The sequence below is a fragment of the Solanum verrucosum genome, unplaced genomic scaffold (genome assembly GCF_900185275.1).
Source record: "Solanum verrucosum unplaced genomic scaffold, falcon-dt-bn FXZP01000009.1, whole genome shotgun sequence".
NCBI classification, from domain to species: Eukaryota; Viridiplantae; Streptophyta; class Magnoliopsida; order Solanales; family Solanaceae; genus Solanum; species Solanum verrucosum.
This window is the reverse complement of record NW_026020231.1, coordinates 2873868-2891945: the sequence shown is the minus strand read 5'-3', so window position 1 is coordinate 2891945 and position 18078 is coordinate 2873868. Positions and strand designations below refer to the sequence as shown.

The following is an 18078-nucleotide window of genomic DNA, read 5'->3' as shown; positions in this document are numbered from 1 at the left end:
AATGATGTGATTGAATAACTTAAAATTGTTTTTAACATCACCTTAATTAAAAAAAGTTTTCCTAATGAAAATGGACAAAGGTCATTTACACAACTTATATATACTTTCCACATACCTCCCACCAACCTTATGAACATGACCCCTCAGTAGATAGTCTATTTCATCAACTGCTCACTAAATCTCAGCCTTTGAATCTGCAAAATTATTTGTAGTAGTAGTTGTTATTAATTGATCAAACGGTACGACCTTTTGTCGGCATGTGCATTTGTCACGTATTAAACATCAATCTCATCCAAAGCCAAACAGTTAGTACTGATCTTTTTTCTCATTTGTGGACTTTTTGAATAGATTTACCGCTGGTTAACGCAGGATGTTTTGTGCACTAAATTATCTGTCCACTTGTCAACATCAATTTATTTGTGGACTTTTATTGGAAGTGAAAAAATGCATTTCCAGCTTGTAAAATTTGAACTCAATTATTAAATGAATAGTTATATATTTGGATTGTCCGTCATTGAAGGCAAGATTTGAGCATGGTCTTTACTAAAATGTCGGAAAAATCACATCACAGATGGCATAAGAACATGTACAATAGTGGACCTCATAAGTGCGAAACTTGAAAGGAAAATATAAATCTAAACGAAATAACGGTAAGAAAAAAAATAATCTAGTAGTACTAATAATTTAGAGTCTGAGAGAGAGGTCAAGCTTCTTCATTTCGTCTGGTTTATTAGTACTCTTTGAATGAGTAGGACCACCACCACTATCCCATCTGTACTGTGAAATACCATCAACCTGAGGAAATTTTTGGATAATGTTATCAAATCTAGCAGCAGCACCACCTGACGATGTTGTACCCGCCACGTGGTAATTATTCTCTGGAGCAAGCCGGCCAATGGCCGGTTGCTGCTCAATTGGCCTTCTAATTGACCATCCAGGATGTCCGTACAAGGCCGGCGCGCCGAAAGCGGTACTGCTAGTAGGCTTGTGGATCATTGAATGAATTTGAATTCCTAGAGATCTATTGAATGAACCATGCAATGGTAAAGAAGCCATGCTCGAATACTTATTATCGTAACCAAAAGCTGCTGCAGACATTTTTTGACTTCTTTTCGCTATTGTTCTCTCTCGTTTATGCGCGTTTTGATGTCCGCCTAGCGCCTGCGAACTGTAAAATTTCCTTTGGCAATAATTACATGAAAAAACCCGAGGCTCCGATTCGTTATTATAACCTGCGGATCGCGATGCGTCTGTTGTCTGGATATTGGATTTAACGCCGTGATCGAGGCTTAGATCCAGAATAAGATGGTCGTTTTCGTGTTCATCATTTGAAATTTGGTTATAATTGGAGGCTTGAACTTCCATTTTTTTTTTCTCAGAGTGATTTTTGTATAGAGTACTTATTTGGGGAATTGAGACAAGTACATATGGATCAAAGAAACGGGGACTAGAAATTGCACTTTAATTTGTGTTGTGATGATGAAAGAGTATAATTGGGGTTTAATAGAAAGAAAAAAGAAGTAGTAGTAAATGTTTATTGATTGAGAATTTAATGCTATGGTACTATGTAAGGAAGGAAGCATTACAGTTACAATAAGCTTATTATAGTAATAAAAAGATACTCAAAGGGGATTTTATAGTATACTCCAATAATAATAATAATAATACAGATAGATAGATATATATATATAGATGAAAGAGTTTTGATGGAAACTGATGAAGAAAACAAGTCTGTCACAACACAATTAAACCATATATACCCCATCCAATATTTCTTTAATTGTTTTTTCCCTTGTTTATATATTCCCACGTTTTCTGCCCTTTTGGCCACCATATATATACAGTATATGTTCTTGTCTTCTTTCGTTTTGACCCTTTTTGGAATTCTCTTATGTTTTTAAAAAAAATTCAAAGTTATACTAATTTTACCTTCAATTTTCAAAGTTATTTCATACTATAATCGACCAATTAAGTAAATGATCTGAAATCTCTGTTAAAGGATACTGTTTTAATGAATGAACATATATTACGCATATTTGTCATATCAGTTACATAAATATTCCTAATTCAAAGATTCAAACTGTTGATCTCATGCATGTATATATTGTTTCTTTAAATTTGAACTTGCAAAATCAGGTTTTAGTAAAAGCATGATGTTGCAATTAATTTAGCGTGTCTTTTTGGAACTTCCAAATACATATCAGTAGTAGTGAACGGTGGATGAGTACTTCCACTCCCACGGTTCACTTTTATTTGTCCATTTTAAATTTCGTACATCTTTTAAATTAAAAATAATGATGGATATAAGTACTCATATTAATTGATGTTCAGTCTGTGTTGAAAAATAAGGTAATTAATGTGGAAAGTAAAACATTTAATACATTAACATGCCTTTTAACTTCGACTCAATTGATATCTATGACATCTAACTTTGGATGTGCACAATAGACACTTAAATTTGTATAAATTGAATAAGTAAACACACACGTGATATGGCATAATACACCTAGGACACCACGCAGGATGTCGCATAAGTTGTTGTCTACTTGTTCAATTTTATACTACTTTAAGTAACTATTTGTGCATATCTAAAGTTGGAGACTTGAAGGGAATAAATACAAGTTGAAGTCAAGTTAAATGACGCATTTATATATAATACAATAGACAAGTAAAAGTGAACGGGCTGATAATTTATTGCGAGGAAAAAAACAGTAAGTACCATTTAAGTACAACTACAATCGGGGTAGAGTGCTGCTACTGCGTTATATTAATTAGCATATAATATGATTTCGATTACAAACTGAAAAATGGCCTAATTTTTATGTAATTAGCACCTTATTAGTCCTTATTTCATTTCTGCTCGTTATTATAGTATTTTACTTCATTCAAGTGTTTGCTTTCATTTTAGTTTTTCATCAAAGTAAGGATAATACAGCTTTTTTTAAAACTCTTCCATAGCTATATTATAATGAGAAGAAAAAGGTCATAATAAGTAACCATAATTAAGTTGACTTTGCCCTATCAAAAGAGGAGGAGGAGGTTTAATTAAACCTTAAATACAACGCCTTGATTTGTCTAATTGACAATGATGATCAGGTTATCTAAGTTTTGGATTAATAATATGACATGAATTCATTGACTTTTTAATACTAAACTATATGGTACTATATATAAAACAAGTACTATAAACATTTATTTCAAAAACAAACCGTACCTATACTAAAGAAGGATGTTAATAAACATGGTTATTAAGGATATAATTTTGGGAAAAGGGTCAAAAATACCCCTCAACTTTGTTTTATTGGTTGACTATACCCCTACCGTTAAAATGAAGTTAATTTTACCCATGCCGTCTATAAACTTATCATTTGTACCCTCCAAACTAACGGTTTCCCCAAATCAATTCCAAAATAATATGTAGTTTACTGTAGTTAATTTGGAGGGTACATATGATAAGTTTGTTGCTGCCCAATATGTTTGCTCTACCAACTATATATTCATATATCAGTTTTCAAGAGACATTTATTAAATAAGAACACTACAGTAAACTACATATTATATTTATTAATTTTCTAATGAATGTGATTTTTGTTAAGGCGACACTTATTTGAAACGAGAAAGTGTACCTTGAAAAGAAAAAAAAGCAACATAACATAAGTACTACTCCCTCCGTTTCACAAAGAATGACCTCCTTTCCTTTTTAGTCAGTTTCAAAAAGAATGACCTCTTTCCTTTTTTGGTAACATTTTACTTTTTGCTTTCCACGTGACATGTTTAAGACCACAAGATTAAGAGCAATTTTATACATTTGACATAACTTTAATTTAGGACCACAAGATTCAAAAGTCTTCTTTATTTACTTAAACTCCGTGCCAAGTCAAACCAGATCATTCTTTGTGAAATGGAGGGAGTAATAATCAATAATGAGAAAAACAGTGGGACAACCTTTATCCAAATAAAAACAAGGAAGCAACGCATGGAGTTTGGCCAACTTTATTTGGCCGAAAGAGACCTATATACATCAATAGAAAACTGCTTTCATCAATGAAAACATATAATTGTTCATCAAACTTCATTATTATTATTATTATTCTAAAACAGTACAGTCCCAGATATTATAAAAACACACCAACACAAGTATTTGATTTGTTCATTTGTAATTATGAATACCATATATGCACCATTATTATTGTTTGTTTGAAACTGATCATTAAAACTTTAAAGTACTCTATATGTATAGTGCTACTAGCTAGCTAGTGAGGGACATTCATGTATTACATGCATACAAATTTATCTCAATTTGGAAAACATTAATTAATGTATAACATAAGGAATCTAATATCCATGTAACTGTCACAACTCTAATAATGGAAAGTTATATATAAGTTCATGAATTCCTTGCATATGACCTATGCCTCAAAAAATTGGAAAATGGATGTACATCCTTTAATTTAATTTCCAAATGTCACTAGCACTATTGGAATGATCAATGAAACATAGTACACTACTCATATAAGGTATAGTTTTTCTTCACTCCTATTTTAATAGGTGTTTTTTTAATTACTTCTTCAAAGTTCATTAAGAAATAACAATAAATACTTCGATAAGGTATAATTTACTAAGTTATTCTTATTTAGTAGTATATGTTTTTGAGAATTGGACAATATTAACAAGAAATACTTTTTTAATCTAAAGAGTATAGCTGAAAACAATATATTGTTAATTTTAATCTTAAATTTCTAAAGTGACAACGATTTTGAGATAAAAATACGACGAAGGGAATATTATTTTTAAGAAGGATTTTAGATATAAGGGTGAGTAGCTTTGATCCCTTAATTAGTGGTAAATTCTAATTTTACTCTTTGGGATATCTTACACTAAGGATGTTTGTTTTAATTATTAGAAATGTGCATTTTTTATCTTTAATTTGCTTGTGAATATTCAGAATATTCTAGAATATAATTATCAAATCATTTCACAATTTAACTACACATGTGTTTTCTTCTTCCTCTCCGACTTTACAATATTATCCTTGCTAGTTTGATCTCTCGAATTAAAATTTTCGATTGGATTGGTTATAAGTCTACCATACTCTATTATACTGTAGAGAAAAGAATTGCATGTTCATCCGAACATTGATCAGAAGGAAGGTCAAACCTAATCCGGTGTCAACACTTGACTAACCGAAGGACCTAACTAGCTTCAACCAAGTTTTCGGTAGGCTAGGAAGCATTTCTTTTACTCTTCTATGTCTATTAAGTGTTTTGATCCTTGCGCTGATTCTCGTCTTTCGTCTTTTCTTTTGTGTGTCGAGCTAGTTTGGAAAGAAGGTTTCCGGTTGGCTTTGTATGAAGAATCCTATCTTTCTAGCCCTAAGTGAGCCATAGATTGTGAGTGAACTTTTGAGAAGTAGAGATCGAGCGTCGAAATACCAATGGATCAATTTGTCTTTATTCAATATAATTATTGAAAGGATAAAGCGGAACAGACGCTTCTCGCAAACAACAACTATCCATAGCGAGAGAGATCCCTTGTATTTGCCCCTACCTCTCTATAGAAATAGAATAGCACAATAGAAGCCCTAACCTATAGCAACTGTAAATATTGAATCAAGTCTTTGCTCTTTAGAGCGGTCCATCCGTAGTGGAGGAATTCTGGTTTTACTTTTATTTTATGTAATACACTTCTAAAATATTCCAAGTATAACATATTTCTCTCTTTTTTTCGATGACAAGGGAAACTCGCAGCCGCTACCCTTTGGGTGCAGACAAGGTAAAACCCCCGCTCATATGCAATAGCTCGCAAACCACATAGGAGAGGTAACCCGCACTAGGCAATCCCGATGCAACGAGCTTGATCCAGAAGGCAAACCCTTTACTTTTGTTGGCAAGGGGTTTCGAACTTGTGACCTCCAACATGGAAGTCCCAAGTCCAAACCACTGGTCACCCCGAAGGATAAGTATAACATATTTCTTGGAGTACATATTTTAGTTAATAGAATGGTGCTTTAATGTGACTATATATAAAAACCAAAAGTATCTAGACTGAATATAATGTTTTAACATTATTAGTGTAGTTTAAAACATTATATCATATATGTTAGTATAACCATTTTTGTTAAGTTGTCAATTAATCTTTGTTATAAAAATACATTTAAAATCTTTGATATGAATTAATATTTTGGTATTATTAGGTGTTACTCCACTACTCATATGACATCAAATGGGGTTATGAGGCTTAGGAATAATGAATCTAATTCACAATGTTGTCGATTTCAAATCATATTTTGTTAGGACTCATTTTTAAAATAATTAATATTCTCTTGTATTTTAGTATTCAACTATAAATTATTTAAACACACACCCGGCCCCAACCTTGTGTTTTCTCTTGTCATTGTACACGCAACTATATTAATCAAATAATTATTCATTTGGCTTGCTCGGTCTTAATTGAACACCTTCCATCATGAACCGCAATAAGTTGATCGTTCGAGTCATGCTGAAGAATAAATGAAAACACTATTAATTTTTTAGGATCATGATTATACAAATATTACAATATACACATTATACACACAAGAAATTTAGAACTCAAACTCAATCAATTTAATTATAATATTACAAACCAAACAAAGAAGAAGATAAGTATGTCTTTTTAATGGTGTTTAGGTTATTACATTATTACATTATTTTGATATTTTTATATTTTATTCATTGTCATTTTCCCTTTTTAACTTACTTTGATTTGTTATACTCGGCCAAGGATCTTCCAGAAACAACCTCTCGGATCTACTGTCATGTTAATAATTCCCACATCGAAAAAAGGGATGGGAATTTAGTCTCCTTATATGGACTTGGGCAATCCTCCCCTCGTAAGCTAGCCTTTGAGGTTGAGTTAGGCCCAAGATCCATCTTTACATGGTATCAGAGCTAGACTCATCTCAATTCTTTGTTCACCGATGTTGGGCCCCATATTATAGTGTCCACGCTCCAATTAACGAGGTCTGGGCGTGGGGGAGTGTGAAGAATTCCCACATCAGAAAAGGGATAAGAATTTTGTCTCATTATATGGACTTGGACAATCCTCCCTTCATAACGTGGGATTTAAATTTTCATTGGATATATGTTATTGTGGTTATTGTAGTGTATACCAAATCTCAAGATAATTTGAATAAAAATCTCAAACAGTACTACTAGTACTAGTATATATATATGTTGCTTGGTGTGGAAATTGTCTTGATGCATTACAAATGGCCGACAATTAGATAGGAAGCAGATGGAGATATAGGTCCCCCTAATATATAATGTGCAAAGGAGTTAGTGCTTGCCTAGGCATACATGCTATATTTAACCTGAACACATATTTTTTTTATAGATATAGTCATACAATATAGTTGTTTGAAATCAAAAAAAGATATGGTATTTTTAGGACTGATCCAAAATGAGAGTTTGCTATAGTAATGGACAAGTTAGTTTTTTTTGTCTCGATGCTGAAATGAGAGGATTCTTAAAGATTTTGCGTGTGGTTAAGGAGTTTGCTTTGTCTAATCCAAGTAAAAGAATTGGGACCCAAAATTCTCTCAACTCATGTGTTAGATTTCTTTGTCTCTGTATCTTTGTACAATCCAAATGTTTTGGGAAATTAAAGAGAGAACTAAAGAAAACATATTGAAAGGGAAAGCAACTTTTTTGCCTTTTCCCTATCGAGGCGGAGCTAGAGTTCTAGTTACGAATTTAACATACTATTTAATAGTTTGGATTAAAATCATACATTTCGATATTAATAAATTTATCAGTTATATGTCTCAATACTTTATAATGGAATCAAGTTAATTATCTTTTTGAAAGTTCAAAATCCATAAATTCAATTTTTTTGGATTTGCGTTTTACTCATTTTAACCTGCCCAAATTAAGTGTTATCCACCTATTACATACCTCATGAAATACATCTTCTATGCACTTTTACTTTGTCGACTATATTAAAAATATTTTTTAATTTTATTTATCCACTTTAGTATATTTAGAGAAAGATAATTTTCCTTTTTATTTTATAACAACCTTAGAATTAACTATTCGTTCTAAATTATTCTTCAAATTCATATTAATATAAGTATTATGATAAAATAAACATTTTATTTATTATTTTTTAAGGGGTATGTAAAATTTATGAACGAGTAAAAATGAACGGGATATTATCAAGCATTTCATGCACCAGCTCGTGATATCCCTTGTCGTTATTTCTGGCCTTCGGTCCACCCCAAAAGCCGCTTTCTGTAAAAGTAACACATGTCTATATAGGACTATGATCAACATATCTACATTCATAGGTTATATGCTTTTGACAAAAAGTTAACTCCAAATGCCTAATTAATTGCCTAATTTCATTGGTCTATATATATCTACTAGTACGTGTAGTGAAGTATTTGACATTTGAAAATGACACCAAATTTTGGTTACTAAGACCATCTTCAACTCACCTCTATTTTACTCTCCATTCTCTATAATTGGAGAGTAAAATAGAGAATGGGCACTCCAACCCATCTCCAAATAACCCTCTATTCTTCAAATTTAGAGAGCTGAATAGTAGCTCTCCAAATTTGGAGAACTACTATTCACAATTTCTATTTCACGTTTTCATTATTTTATTATTATTTCTTTTACTTTCTAATTAACATATTATTTTATATATAATTTCATTAATTAAATATCTAATATTCATAATTCTTTTTTAAATGTAATATAATATTTTTAAAAAATATTATTTAATATATACTATTTTAATTTCAAATTAATAGTATTTTAATTTTTTTTCTAATTTTCGTGAATAATAAAATTTTATTTTATTATTAATTTTCATTATAAAGAATACGCAAAATTAAAATGGCAAGATGAAAAAATTTAATTTAAAAATACAATACATGATATGATAATTTAAATACAATATAACAATACAATACATAACATAATAATTTAAATACAAGATAACAATACAATACATAACATAATATTATATATATAGAACGTAAATTTTGCTTTTTACCATGGGATGGATTTCACTATATTTTTAATCATAGGATGAGATTTTCATCCTTATCTCCAAAAATTACTTCTAGATAAAATAAAATTACATGTAGATAAATAGGATAGAATGTAATTTTGATTTTTACTATTGGATGAATTTCACCATATTTTTAACCGTAGGATAAGATTCTCATAGTTATCTCAAAGTTATTTTAGATAAATAAAATTATATGTAGATATTAATCGAGTAAAACTTATCCGCACATAATGTATACAACAATCTAATACATGCATCTCATGTGTTTGAATTAATAATTCATTTTACGCAATTTTAATTAATTAACACGTGTTCTACTTTATTACGTAACAATAAAAATTGTATTCGTTTAATGTATACATCATGTGAATAAGATTTTACCGTATTAAGATAGAATGTAATCGTCATATTCACCATTAGATGGATTTCATCTTATTATAAACAGTTGGATGAGATTCTCATCAGTACATTTAATATTTTTTAGATAAAACATTGCATATTATATAATGAACACCATCTACCACTTGAAGTATGCACATTCATTTCATTTCAAAACATATTAAAGTAATTTGGTTTGTCCTTTGAAAATGAATTTCAATCTTGGAGATTGTTCTAATAATAATGATGAAGATTTTTCTTCTTCGTCATCATCTTCATTAGATTTGGATTTTTTTCCTAGTACAGAACACCATGATAATTTAATAAATCAACTACGTATGAACAACTACATGTTCCAACAAGTTCTACAAAACCATACTAATGAAGTTTTCATAGGTGGCTCCATTCCAGGTCATGTGGTAATCAATCGTGATCGTGAGGCGGCTGATGATAATTTATTTCGTGATTATTTTTCAGCCACACCACGCTTTAATGATGCAATATTTCGCCGTCGTTATCGAATGTCCCGCAATTTGTTTCTTCGTATCGTTGATGCAATTAAAGATCACGACACGTACTTCGAACAACGCATTGATGCACTAGGTAGATTTGGATTATCTACTTTGCAAAAAATTACCGCTGTGTTTAGAATGTTGGCATACGGTTTGCCAGCAGATGCCACTGACGAATACGTGAAAATTGGAGAGTCAACTACGATTGAAAGTATGAAGAGATTTTGTCGAGCTATTGTAGAGGTTTTTGGTGAGCAATATTTGAGATCACTAACACCTAGCGATGTTGCGAGGCTTCTACACATTGGTGAGCAGCGTGGTTTCCCAGGAATGTTAGGTAGTCTAGATTGCATGCACTGGAAATGAAAAAATTGTCCAACGGCATGGGCTGGGCAATACGCAGGTCGTAGTGAATCACCAACAATTATTCTTGAAGCTGTTGTTGATTATGACCTTTGGATATGGCATGCTTATTTTTGTTTGCCTGGCACCAATAACGATATTAATGTTTTAGAGTCATCACATTTATTTTCCAATCTTGCTAGCGGTATTGCGCCTCCCGCCCATTATGTTATTCAAGGAAAATAATACAATATGGGTTATTATTTAGCTGATGGTATATATCCTAAATGGTCTACAATTGTTCAAACTATTCGTGATCCTCATTCCCAACAAAAGAAATATTTCGCGATGAAACAAGAATCGTGCCGAAAAGATGTTGAACGTGCATTCGGAGTTTTGCAATTATTGCAGGACCGTCACGTTTTTGGAGAAAGGAAGTGCTACATGATATAATGACTACATGTATTATACTGTACAACATGATAATTGAGGATGAACGTGATCTCAATGCACCAATTCAAGATGTCGTAGAGGCTCCAACTCCAACTATAGAAATGGTGATAGATGAAAATCTCCGGTTTGAACAATTTTTAGCTAGACATAAAAAAATTAAGGACAAAAATGCTCATTTTGAACTCCATAATGCATTAATAGAGCATTTATGGGAGCAATGTAATAATTTTGAAAATTGAGTGTTTATGTAATTGTATGTCACTTTTATTTGAATTTGTCCCCTAATTTATGTATTAAATTATATTTTCTTGCAATTTATGTTATTTAAAAATTTAGAATAAAAAATAATTTTATATCACCTTAAAAATTATATAAAGTAATTATTTGGGAAAAAATAAATAAAGGATTTATATTATGAAATAAGAAAATAAGAATGAAATAGAAATAATAATATAATATTGAGGAGAGAGAAAAAGATTCCTTTTTAGAGAGTAAAATAGAGAATTGGGTTGGAGTTGGTTGTCTGAAAAAATAGAGAACTCTATATTTGGAGAGTAAAATAGAGGATTGGGTTGGAGATGCCCTAAATCATCTCCCATCTTTCTCTATTTTACTCTCCATTTTTTATATTTGAAGAGTAAAATAGAGAATATATGCTCGAAACACTCTCTATTTTATCATTTACTTTTTAATTATAAAAAGTTGAATAGTAATACTACTACTCATACTCTCTATTTCACTTTTTGAATATTATATTATTATATCTATTATTTTATAATTAACATATTATTTTTCATATAAAGATAGTATTAATTAAATCTCCAATATTCATAATTCTTTTTAAATGTAATATATTAATATATACTATTTTCATCCCAAATTAATAATATTTTAAATAATTTATTTTAAATTTTTGTCACTTTAAGTGAATACAATTTGATATTATTATTAATTTTCACCATGAAGAATGCACAAAATTTAAATGATAAAATGAAAATTTTAATTTAAAAATACAATACATAACATAATAATTTAAATACAAGATAACAATACAATACATAACATAATAATTTTAAAAATCACAATAATAATTTAATAATACGGTAGTCAGTTCCACTTTAACAATATTTGGGGAAAAAGTTAATGTATGATCCAGAGAAATTGTGGTTGTGATCACAGTCATGCTTGTTGATTTCTTTTTACAATTATTTGTAATTGTTCCTTAGAAATTTAGAATAAAATATAAATCTATATTATATAAAGAATTTGAAGAAAAAAAATTATATTGCATGAAAATTGTATAGGGTGATTATTTGAAAAAAAATATATTTAAAATAGAAATAATAATATAATATTGAGGAGAGAAAATATATTTTTTTAGAGAGTAAAATAGAGAATTGGGTTGGAGTTGGTTGTCTGATAAAATAGAAAACTCTATATTTAAAAAGTAAAAAATAGAGGATATGATTGAAGATGCCCTACCGCATGTATGACTGTTTAGCTGAATATGTTGTTATTGTAATGCATGTGTGATCGTTTTTTATTAGACATGATTTGGATAAGGCATAATACATAAATATGTCATTTAACTTGACTTCAAATCACATTTATGCCTTTCAACTTTGGGTGTGCACAAGTAGACACTTAAACTTGTATAAAGTTGAACAAATAGCACACATGTCCTACATGGAATCTTACATGTCATTTTTTGTCCTACGTGGTGTCCTACGTGTATTGTGCCACGTAGGACTCATGTGTCTACTTGTTCAAGTTTATACAAATTTAAGTGTCTGCTTGTGCATATCCAAAATTGAAAGGCAAAAATACAAAATGAGATCAAGTTAAAGAGCACATTTATGTATTATGCCTCTGGATAACTAGTCATTCCTCGTCATAATGGTATATGTAGAATTACTGTTTTTTTTTCTTTTCTCAAAATTATGGCCAAGTACATATTTGTTTGACTGACAAGTCATTAGTGTTCAGAGGCGGAGCCGGAGCCGGAGTTTGGAGGTTCTTAATTTCCTTTCTCATCCTTAACATTGAGTTATCAATCAATTTTGTTAGAGGTCACAAGTTATTACTTAATTTCCAATAAAAATATAGGGTCTACGAAAAAGTTACTGAATTCATCCGAACTCATAAACCCCCACCTAGTTTCGCCCCTATTAGTGTTCTTATTTTTTGGATATGTCTCAACTGAACTAGACCAAATTCAATAACATAGGATAAGAGTAATACTCTGAGCAGACGTGCGCCAAGCTCAGGAAATACTCTAGAATTAGACTAATTAATGAAGGAATGAACTAAAGTGGTGTTTATATAATTAGTTAACTTTTCATGCTCTGTTTATTGATATTCGACATACCCATTTGGCCATCTGTCTTTCTTCGTAATCTTCAAAAACTTTAAATTTCACAAATTTTATTGAGTAAGCGACTTTGTAAGTAGAACACCTATAATTAAAAGATCTTTAAGTTAATATTCAAAGTTTACTGACTTTCTGAAGAAAGAACTCATAGTTGAGTGATTGTTCTTTTGAAACTCTAGTAATAGATTTTAACAATGAATTTTGAGACGATAAATATAGTAACCGTCCATCTATATAAATAAAAAAATAAGACCATATTTATCTATAGTAACGAAAATTTTGAGTTTATCAAAACTAGCGTGGGAAAATGCATAAGTACTCTCCAACCTATGCCCGAAATCCCAGAGACACACTTATACTATACTAATGTCCTATTACCCTCCCCCCGAACTTATTTTATAAATAATTTTCTACCCCTTTTTGATCTACGTGGCAATAGCTTGAAAAAACTGTCAACACGCGCTGGACCCAGAAGATAGTGCCACGTAGGCCGAAAAGGGGCAGAATATTTTATAAATAATTTTCTACCCCTTTTCGGCCTATGTGGCAATAGCTTGAAAAAACGGTCAATACGCGTTGGTCCCAAAAGATAGTGCCACGTAGGCTGAAAAGGGGCAAAAAATTATTTATAAAATAAGTTTGGAGTGGTAATAGGACCTTAGTATAGTATAAGTGTGTCTCTGAGATTTCAGTCATCTTATGCATTTTCCCAAACTAGCGACATTTTGCTATCAAAATATATACAAATTCACTATTGTAAAAACAGTTTTTTTTTAATGACAAGGGAAACCCGCAGCCGCTATCATTTTGGGTGCGCACATAATAAAACCCCCGCTCCTAACAATAGCTCGCAAACCACATATGAGAGGTAGCCCGCACTAGGCAAGCCCGGTGCGACGAGCTCGACCCAAAAAACAAACCACTTGCTTTCGTTGGCAATGGGTTTTGAACTTGAGATCTCCAACATGGAAGTCCTAAGCCCAAACTGTCATGACCCGAGAGCACTCTCTAGTCGTAACTGGCATATTCGACCTCGAAGAGGTCAAATACAAGCCTCATGGATCATTCATTTATCGCATAGACACTAAAACACCCAAGAAAAAAAAACTTTATTCACACGCGAAGAAACTTTCATCAAATAACAAGCGGAAGACTTTCTAGACTTTATCCAAGATGTCTCAAAACTATCTAATACTTGAATACAACAATGGGACTAAGCCCACTCAAAACTATAACAAAACTACAAGACATAAAGGAACATGTTGGTTATTGTCCTTGAATATATGAGGACTCACCAAGTCTTCATCTTCAAACATCTTAGAAACATATCCATCAACCATGGAATATCGACATCTCCAAATCCCTACACTTTAGTCAAAAGGGAAAGAAATGGGTTAATACAATTAAGTACTAAGTATGGAAACCATGCAAAAACATGCTAAAAATGACATTTGGTTGAAAGTCATGCCATATGTCATTTTAGTAAAACTTCATGAATATTGACATATTAGACATATTATAGAACATAACCAACATATAAGACATTAACCACTTTATAAACATACTCAACATTTTCACCATGTAACTCATTTTATCATCTAAGAACCCTTATCTAAAGTTACCCTAAGACACACTTGAGTAAGACATGAAGTGGCCGCACAAGAACTATCATGCTTCAAGGTAACATACTAAGTAACTCACTTCATTAACATAAGTTATTCATTCAACAAATCATTTAGACAATAAGTCAAAATTCTTCTTTAAAGTCATTTAGGACACATTCATGCATTTAGGGGATTTCACACTATAGTCATGTAGACTTAGGGAACTCATTTTGGCACATTCGAAGCCTACTCGTGCCATGTGTAGATAGCATCCCAAACTACTATCTACACGTTGTAGAACCTATCAAGTAACTAGAGTTCACACTAAGGATATCAAGTTCTACATGTAAAGATCCAACTATCAAGAATGCTCATAACACAAATTTCCAAGAGATTTAATAACAAGGCTCGCCCAATATATACATCATATCGTCACACCAAGCACAAACAAGTATCAAGAACGCCCAACGCCCGGTATCAAGAAGAGTCAAAGACCAATAATCAAGAGAACCAAGAACCATATTAAAAATGGCTTTCTAATTCGTACTTAAAATGGACAACTTCCATTCATAAGACGGACTAAAAATCCAAAGTCAAGATGGCAAGTGATTCGAATCAAAAGGCATGCCAAGAGTGACAAAGTCATAGCCACAAGAAGGACAAGGTCCCAACAGGAGTGTCAGGTGATCAAATAGTCCGTACAAGTAGGCTAGTTACATGAGCGTCTTTAACGTCTTAAATAATACTAACATGACAATGCAAAGTGACAAGAGGTAGCCAAGGTACTAAGATCAACTTTCAAATATTTTCGCAGTTAAAAGAGTGCAAGTACAAGTTTATACACAAAATCAGTGCTTTAGTAAATAACCAGTCTAACACAATTTTGCGAGTTCAGACCGTAGACCAACCAACGTTTCAAGGTCCTCAACTTGTTCGCGAGTGTATACAACCTTAAAAATACAATTAAATAACTTATTTAACTCTTATTAGCTCAGTAATGTTGACATAAAATAGGATCATCATCACAAGTAAGCCTAGCATGTACAAATACAACCATGCTCCCAAAACAGTGAATCTGTCCAGCCTGGTACCTCAAGTCGCAAGTTAGATTTGAAAAAGAAAACGGCAAAACTAGACTTTCTAACCTCATGAAAGATGTAACTACATCTCTTAAGGTTGCAAACAAACAAGAATCACCACAAAATACATTTTGTACAAAAAGACATATTCAAAACACTAACAGCTGATCATACAGGATTTCAATTTTCAATATATGGGCAGAACTTGCCCTATATTGCGTCCCATATTTCGTATCCATAACAGTTAAATTAGAGTGTTACATAAACATAAGAGTTGTAGGTATACGAGTTAGCTTTCCAAATCATATTTATTCATTGTAAATGAAGTTCTAGAAAACAAGATATGCATAAATTACCAAGCACTACCCAGCTCAGAAACAGAGTTCATCACTTACATATGAAAGGAATGCCATAGCCTATCGATTTATTTTCTACATAGTTTTTCATTTATCAAGAAGAGCACCTAAGTCTACCAAGTCAAGAGATGACATTTAACAATATAAGACACTTCACATTCCATCATCTTCATTCATAAGTGTTAAGAGAAAACATACTTTTAACCACAAAACAATAATACTTTATTCAAGCTCACCTTGGGATCCCATGAACACATTTATATTCGCAACATGATTACCTTTACTTCATTAGATTCCCATTCAAATCATTTACATTACATTCACATATATGATATCATGTCAACACTTCAATTCCTCATATAATGCCTTCAAGGGCATAATCATAATACATTCACTAAGTAAACACCTCCACCATAAGTGGATCACACATCAACTTATCACAATTTTATATCAATTCTACGTTAACAATGAAGTTAGGTCAATGTTACGCCCCAAACTCAAGGGGCGCAACTGACTCCTAAAGCCAAAACTCAGGCCCGAGCCGACTCTACTGAACCATTTGCTACTAGCGCATGGCAGTCACATGCAATTAAGAAAACAAACAAGTATATCTCGGCTTAAAACTAAGCCCTCGGCCGGCAAGGCCCTTGTCAACAGATCTACAAAAGAACCAGCTACTCCCAAGAGTTCATTTAAAGAAATATCCAACTAGCACAGAAGTCCTGATTGGGCCGTCGAGGCCACCATGATATCTATACCAAAACAAAAAAACAGGTAAATATCAGTACAATACATCAAGCAGCTCACAAGCTTCAGCAAACCAACAACATAGGCCAGCATGGCCATAACGTAGCTATAAACCCCACACACTAGTCTGCAAGCCTCTAAGAGTAGTAAAGATTGGTGGGACAGGGTCCCAGCCTACCCATGAGAATATATACAACAAAATGTAACAAACCTCCCAACTCTGGCAGCTCCGGAGGAAAGGGGCTGACTAATCGGATAAAAGTCAATTATGCTGATATGGAGGTCTACTCGGTCATCTGTCAGGACCTGCATGCATGAATGCAGCGCCCCCAAGGCAATGGGGCGTCAGTACAAAATAATGTACAGAGTATGAAAGGCAATAGACTATGATGAGGTATCCTGATATACTGGAATAATCTAATAAATAAATTAAGGATAAAATAATTGTACTGACCTGCTTCTAAATCTAAATTTATCAAAAATAATAAAACAACAACCTAACCAAGCCCCCATAAGCTCGGTAGGTACAAACAACACACAAGACCACCTACTCAGGCCCCCATAAGCCCGGAAGGTGCCAATCAACCTGTATACCCCTAGCCCCGCAGGCAGTCACATAGCCCTCTTAGGCATCAACATATCTTATAGACAACTCATAGCCCTCTTAGGCAACAACATGGCCCTGTAGGAAGCACATAACTTTCTTAGGCGTCAATATATATCCCTGTAGGCAACTCATAGCCCTTCTAGGCATCAATATAGCCCCGTAGGCAACTCATAGCCCTTCTAGGCATCAATATAGCCCCGTAGGCAACTCATAGCCCTTTTAGGCATCCATATAGCCCTGTAGGCAGAACATAACCCTGCTAGGCATAGATCACATTCCTGCAGCTAACAACAATAGCCCAAAGGCAACAATAACAATCCAACAGCTAAAAGTGAGCAATTTAGTTATAGACAACCTATACAAATAGCCTCTAAGTCGTGTCCAACATACGAATGTTACTACTGAATAAGAATCTCGATAAGAGAGGATTATACGCACTCGAGCAGCCAACAATCAACAATAATAGCTATAAGTATAACAACGATAACAACTCAATTACATTGCTCCTGAGCTTTAAGGAAACATGCCATAGGAAGAGAATAGCCTTAACATACTTTTTTCGCTAAATTCAC

General features: G+C 32.5%; 1 protein-coding gene across 1 annotated transcript; it reads right to left on the bottom strand.

Moving 5' to 3' along the window:
• Positions 1-545: 545 nt before the first annotated feature.
• Positions 546-1598, bottom strand: LOC125832666 (zinc finger protein 3). The gene has a single exon (XM_049511866.1). It carries the CDS (start codon positions 1363-1365, stop codon positions 685-687), a length of 681 nt encoding a protein of 226 aa, XP_049367823.1. The 5' UTR covers positions 1366-1598; the 3' UTR covers positions 546-684.
• Positions 1599-18078: the final 16480 nt, after the last annotated feature.

Coding starts and splice junctions, on each gene's coding strand:
- LOC125832666 (XM_049511866.1), bottom strand. CDS start 1,365: ATGGAAGTTCAAGCCTCCAATTATAACCAAATTTCAAATGATGAACAC.